This window comes from Phaethon lepturus, unplaced genomic scaffold (genome assembly GCF_000687285.1).
Source record: "Phaethon lepturus isolate BGI_N335 unplaced genomic scaffold, ASM68728v1 scaffold18841, whole genome shotgun sequence".
Lineage (NCBI taxonomy): Eukaryota > Metazoa > Chordata > Aves > Phaethontiformes > Phaethontidae > Phaethon > Phaethon lepturus.
The window spans coordinates 50,790-56,494 of record NW_010518652.1 but is presented as its reverse complement, the minus strand read 5'-3'; the positions used below and the strand labels follow the sequence as shown (position 1 = coordinate 56,494).

Here is a 5,705-nt window from a genome sequence, read left to right as displayed (position 1 = left end):
GGTTCAACTCTAGTGAGCCCGGTTTTATCCGGGCTTATATGTCATTGATATATGATTTTTTATATATATCATTTTATATGATTTTATATCAATGCATGCTGAGTTAAGAGTTCACATGTTGACCAATCAGCAGCCCTCCCATGCCCTTGGTAGGACAATTTTGGTTAATCAGACCTTTCTCCTACTTTGCATGTGGAGCAAACAGTAAACTTTTTTATTATCTGTATTTTCATTTTATGTCATTTTTGTCATCTCTGTGTTTGATTGACTCTATTGTGATCTAAGATTATCTTGTACTTTTTTTTTTCAAGTAAACTTTCTTTTTCATTCAGCTTGCTCTCACGTGTATAGGATTAATCTTACTGTATATATCTGTATGTTGACCTGTTTACCTTTTTATCTTAGTTTGCAGTGTTTATACTGTGAAAAAGTCTTCAGAGACAAAAACACACTTAAAGATCACATGAGAAAGAAGCAGCATCGCAGAATCAATGCCAAAAACAAAGAATATGACAGATTTTATATCATTAATTACTTGGTAAGTGGCTCTATGAATAATTAATAAATTTACTAAAGAGATACATACAATAACTTGTTGAAAGTGAGCAATTCCAAACCAGCAGTTAGTACAAAGGTCAAAAATCAAGTGAAGGACTCTTAAGAAATATGCTCATTTATGGTATGGTATTCTGGATAATTGTTAAACTAAGGAATAGTAAACATTTGTTGTTGAGAATTGATTTTGAGAGATGCAAGAATGCAGCTTGAAGAGATGCTAATCATCATGTCATTAGTACTCAGTCTCTGCTTTAATAACCAGAAGGGAAAATGAGGGTCTAACTTGAATTCTATGTGCTTTGAGCTTGTTTTCTACAAACCTTAAGCTGGAAGTGCTCTTCAGAGCATAAATTAAACACAAAAAGGAGGAAAATTAAAAATACGTAGATGAAACAAAAGTAAGTGTTCGTTTTTAGCCTCCAGGTAGGTGTATGTTGCTGGGTATTAATATTTTTTATCTGAGACCTTTGAGAGTATGTATGCAAGTGTGTGTAATAATTTTTTCACTTTCTGTCTTCCAACTCATGAATATAGGAGCTGCTTCAAAAGCTGCTACATTCTGTGCCAGAAATAACTATATTTCACCTGCACTAGGCTTTGTGCCTTCTTTATGTGTTAATATCCAGGTTATAAATAGGCACCCTTGACTGTTTTACATACTCTTTCCTTTAATTTCTCTCCCTGGGTTTTACTCTAATACTAAGAACAAAAAGTTGTATGTTTAATGCTCTGCCAAGTCCCTTCTACCCAAGATGGAGTGAATTCCCTCTGTGATCCTGTATACTTTGCTTCCAAAGATCAATGACCTGAAGCCTATATTTTCTTCTCTAGATATTAAAATATCACTGCTTTAAAAACTGACCTATACTTGCTGCACAGTGGGGGAAAAGTTGTGAAGTTCTGCAGGATAGATTTTCTCAGCTTCTCAACAGAACTGAGCGTTCACTTCTTCCTTGCAAGTTAACAGACTTGAGTTTAATGTTGTAATCAAGTGATTTTAATAGTTCTGTTCATCTCTGCTAGTCCTGCAGGTAATCTTATGCTTTCAGAACTTGGCATCCTCTTTAAATTACCTTCTGCATTTGTTGTTCAGATTTGAATCTGTCCTGGGTTGGCTCAGGAAATTGAGCTCAAGGACTGCCCAGAAGCAAAGAACCGTGTGATACTCCTTCAGAAATTTTAGACACATGCAGGGAGGTCATAACATCAGTGCAGACACAGTAGCTGTGTCATGTTAATAAGCAGAATATGCCAAAGTAAATGTAACAGTAAGACTCATATATTCATATACCTAACCTCTTTTCCCACTCTCTCCAGTTGCTCCAAAACTGGTGGCCTTGTCCATGCTGTCTACCAAGAATGATCTGTGGCAGGTACGCTTCCTGAACTATGTCCAAGCATTGTCTGGGCAGTGCTGCTGGCGTGGCCACGGAGTCCAAACTATTAAACAGTATGGGCAATCACAGGCCAGTGCTCAAGCCAGGGCCTTGGTCCTCTTTAGCTGTTGCTGGTATTCTGGGCAGGACTTTGCAGAGTAACTTCTTATGCCAGCCTGAACCAGTTCAGGTCTTGATCACTCAGCAGCATCACTTAAAAATGTATTTTTCAGGTCGCTGCTGTTACAGACAGAGGATGGTAAATATAATTCAAACAAGCTATGGCAAACCACCAAAATGTTTAAAATTGGGCAGGGGGGTCTGCATGTGCAAGGTTTATACCAGTGTGCTGCCAGTGCTACTTCGGGACATACTTTGCATGATGACAGTCCTTTGTCTGGCTCTGTATGCTCTGCTACAGCCATGTTTTCTTTCCACCCATTTTCCGTTGTCTTTCACTACGTTCTACCCAGTGGACTGTTTCTACTCGGGCTTTCTGACCCTTCAAACTGCAACCGTATCAGAACCTCTGACATTTCTTCTTTTAACAAAGGATTTTTTTGGAATAAAGGGTTAAAAACAGACTAAAAACTCTGTCTTAAACACTTATAAAATAGTTCACTGTGAAATGTGTATTTGCACGGTAATGTTGCATGCGATTAAATTTTTCATTAACGTGAAATTTTTAGGATAGTTCTTATGTAGTAGAAAGTGTTTGCTTTCAAAATAGCCTTTGGTAAGCCCTTTATTTTTGCACAAAGGATAAAAAGATTAAAGAGAGGAACTTTGATTTGTTCACTGGGGGTTCAGTAGATTGGCCTTTACATGTAAAGAGAAATAACATTGTTCTCTACTGCACATATGTAGTCTACAGTCGATTATATTAATGTGGTAGGATTCTTTTTTTTCAAGATGAGTCTATATTCAGTGAATTCTAGATGTTATGCAAGGTCTGCTTTCTGTAATGACATGATGTAGTGATTCTGCTTCCTCTTCCCCAGCACTTCACAATTTACTAGAGGAGTCTTTTTTTTTAATGTGTACTATCAAGCTTTACTGACTTCTCAATGAGTCTTAAATATTTGTGCTTCGCATTGCTCTAAATGCCCAGGAGAATTATACAATTTCACAGACACAGACTTGGATTAGATATCTTATCTGAAATGACACATGTTCTGTTTCAAAATTTACTACTGAATTCATCTTGACCTAAAGATGTAGGCATACAACTTAACTATTTTTGTATGTTTTCACAGAAAAATTTGAATTTTGAATGTAATAAAGATCTTTGTATATGCCAGTTTGATCAAGTTTGTTTTCATCATAAAGAGACTATAAGTCCAAGTAGGTCTTCTAACGATAAACATCAATATTATCAGAGTCTTATCCACTTTACTTTTAGGATGCGCACCATAAAGCTTTTCTATCAGCAACTGGACCTTAAGCTATTTAAATGGATAGTTCTTTAGTACAACCACCTTACAGACATTATTACCCTTTTTCAATAATTTTCCATTACATATTATCTTCACCAAGCACTGTGTAAAATAGTCTTATTAAGCTGGAACTGGCAGTTTCCTTTATTTTGTGGCTTTTGTACTGAGAGGTTTTAAGGGCTTTTTGTTCAGATGTCCTGAGAATGACTGCTGAATCACCTCATGATCTTCTGGCCAGCTCTTACTTGTGCTTTTAAGCCGGTGGCAGAACTCCCATTGATTTCATTTAGAGCAGTAGGCTTGCCTGCCTTCTTCCTTTCCCTCCAGTCTGCTTTTGGCTTCACTTGTGTTTTTAGTGCGGTTGTAAGAATCTGTTTGCATAACATAAGTTACATTTTATGTCTGTGTATTGGTAATTCCCTTCTCTAAATTTCCAATTTGGCATAGCAATGAGTAATATAAGCGCAAATTCCTTTGTAAATATTTTGGTATTCTGAGACTTTCTATGACTTCTGTCATGACCTACAAGCTGCTTTTATTTGTCTACTCCCATATTATTGACATGGTCTGTTGCTCACAGGTTAGTGTTAGAATAAGAGTATTAAATGTGATCTTTAGTAGGAGTGGAAGCTTTTTTTGCCATGTGCATGCATAATAATTTCTTTCATAAGCAAGTATTAGAAGTTTATTATTAGATAGTTACCTTACATTAGAGTGGAAGTTTTGCAATTATGCAAATGACTTGAAAGGCAGTGAGGTGACTTCCCCAGTGGATTTGGAGGCCTTTTGTAAGTATTGTGCAAGTATGGAAGATGATACCTATCCTATTCAGAAAGGCTTGAAGTATAAATTGAAAAAGACCAATAGATAGTAAAGGGTGAAGAACTGAGCAACAATGCATCCAACATACATATGTAGGTTACCTTATTTTTCTTCAAAAAAAACTTCCAGCCTAATTTTCTTGTTTCTGTGCCTGTGTTAGCCTGTGGCCCCATGACTCGCCTTGCACAGAGTCAAGTAAAAATGGGGAGGGAAGAACTTTTTAGTCTGTGGTGCCTGCTGGAGGCCATAGAAGAGCAGAAGACAGTATTAAAACTCTTATTCCCAGCCTGAGGAACAGAGGCGGATCCAGACTGACAGAGCCTTTCTGTGTTCACCTGATTGTTACCAGCAGCACTTTAAGTTTAGAATATGCTTTGTAGTAAGCACAGATGTTTATTTTCAATTTGACTAATGGCATGTATCTGTAGTAATGCAACATCACTATCATGAGTACACTTAGGACTAAACTACGACAGCTGAAAATGATACCTGTTACTTACTAGAAAACTTGTTTCATAAAGCTTTTACGCCTTAAATCATCGTTAGTACCTGTTGGAGGCTGCAGGGGATGTGTTGTTATGGGGGTTACTATTTATATTTAGCCTGTTTTCATTTAAGCAGGGTATATTTTGTAAAATAGTAAAGGAAGACTCTTCATCAGTTGGTGATAGTTCAAGACTTAATAAAATCCCCCAAGTGGGGGAACACTTCATATTAAAATTCATCCAGTGTCTATTAACTAATGTTGGGGTTAGAAAACTATTCTCTGTGATAAAGCATCTCTAAGTTCTGCAGCAATATAAAACAATTCAGATAATCACAGTAAGGCAGGTGAGAAGAAGGGTTGAGAGGAAATTTGCAGGGGAAAGCAGCATCTGTTTGGAGTTTCTGAGCTCCACAGGCCTGGAACTACGTTTGTGTGTAGATCAGTAACTGCTCTTTTGGGAAAACTGCTTGAGATACCAGCTGCTGCTTCTAGTTTCTCCCATCTCAGCACTTCTTCTCAAGTTGGGGTATGTTGCCTCAGTGAAACACACAGACCTTCTCCCTGTAGTACCCTTAAAACTGTGCTTAAGTTGAGAGATAAATTGTCTGAGAGTCAATTAATCTCTGTGCATTTAGACTTCATTTTGGAAGAGGAAATCAAACCACACACATTTGCATGCTGTCCTCACTTTTCTATAGCATCCTCCTCTCCATGAGGTATCTGGGAAGTATTTTTGTTTTTAAAAGGCTGGTTTTCTTTGGATATATAGCAAGGCTTGCAGTTTTTTTTAATTATGCATTTTCTACTCTTTGAACTATTAATGTCAAGTCTAGTTTTTCCTCTGGTTTTGTTAAGAATTTCTTGTGAGTCTCTAGAGATGATTGCTGGGAGCTCTTCCATCTTGGATGAAAGAGCAAGGGAAGTTGAATACTTAACAAAGGCACCCTTGGTCCCAGATGCCCATCAAGCTGTAGAATTGAAAAAATGTTTTTAAAAAAAGAAAAGAAAAAAAAAAACTGAAAGAGC

The 5,705-nt window shown here is 37.1% G+C and overlaps 1 protein-coding gene across 1 annotated transcript in view; it reads left to right on the top strand.

The window, feature by feature from the left end:
* Nucleotides 1-405: 405 nt before the first annotated feature.
* Nucleotides 406-5,705, top strand: part of ZNF277 (zinc finger protein 277) — a gene marked incomplete at its 5' end in the record, with an annotated part of 11,312 nt that continues 6,012 nt past the window's right edge. Inside the window, one exon of the mRNA XM_010296811.1 lies at nt 406-538. Coding sequence (XP_010295113.1) covers nt 406-538 — 133 coding nt within the window. The remainder of the gene's footprint in view (nt 539-5,705) is intronic.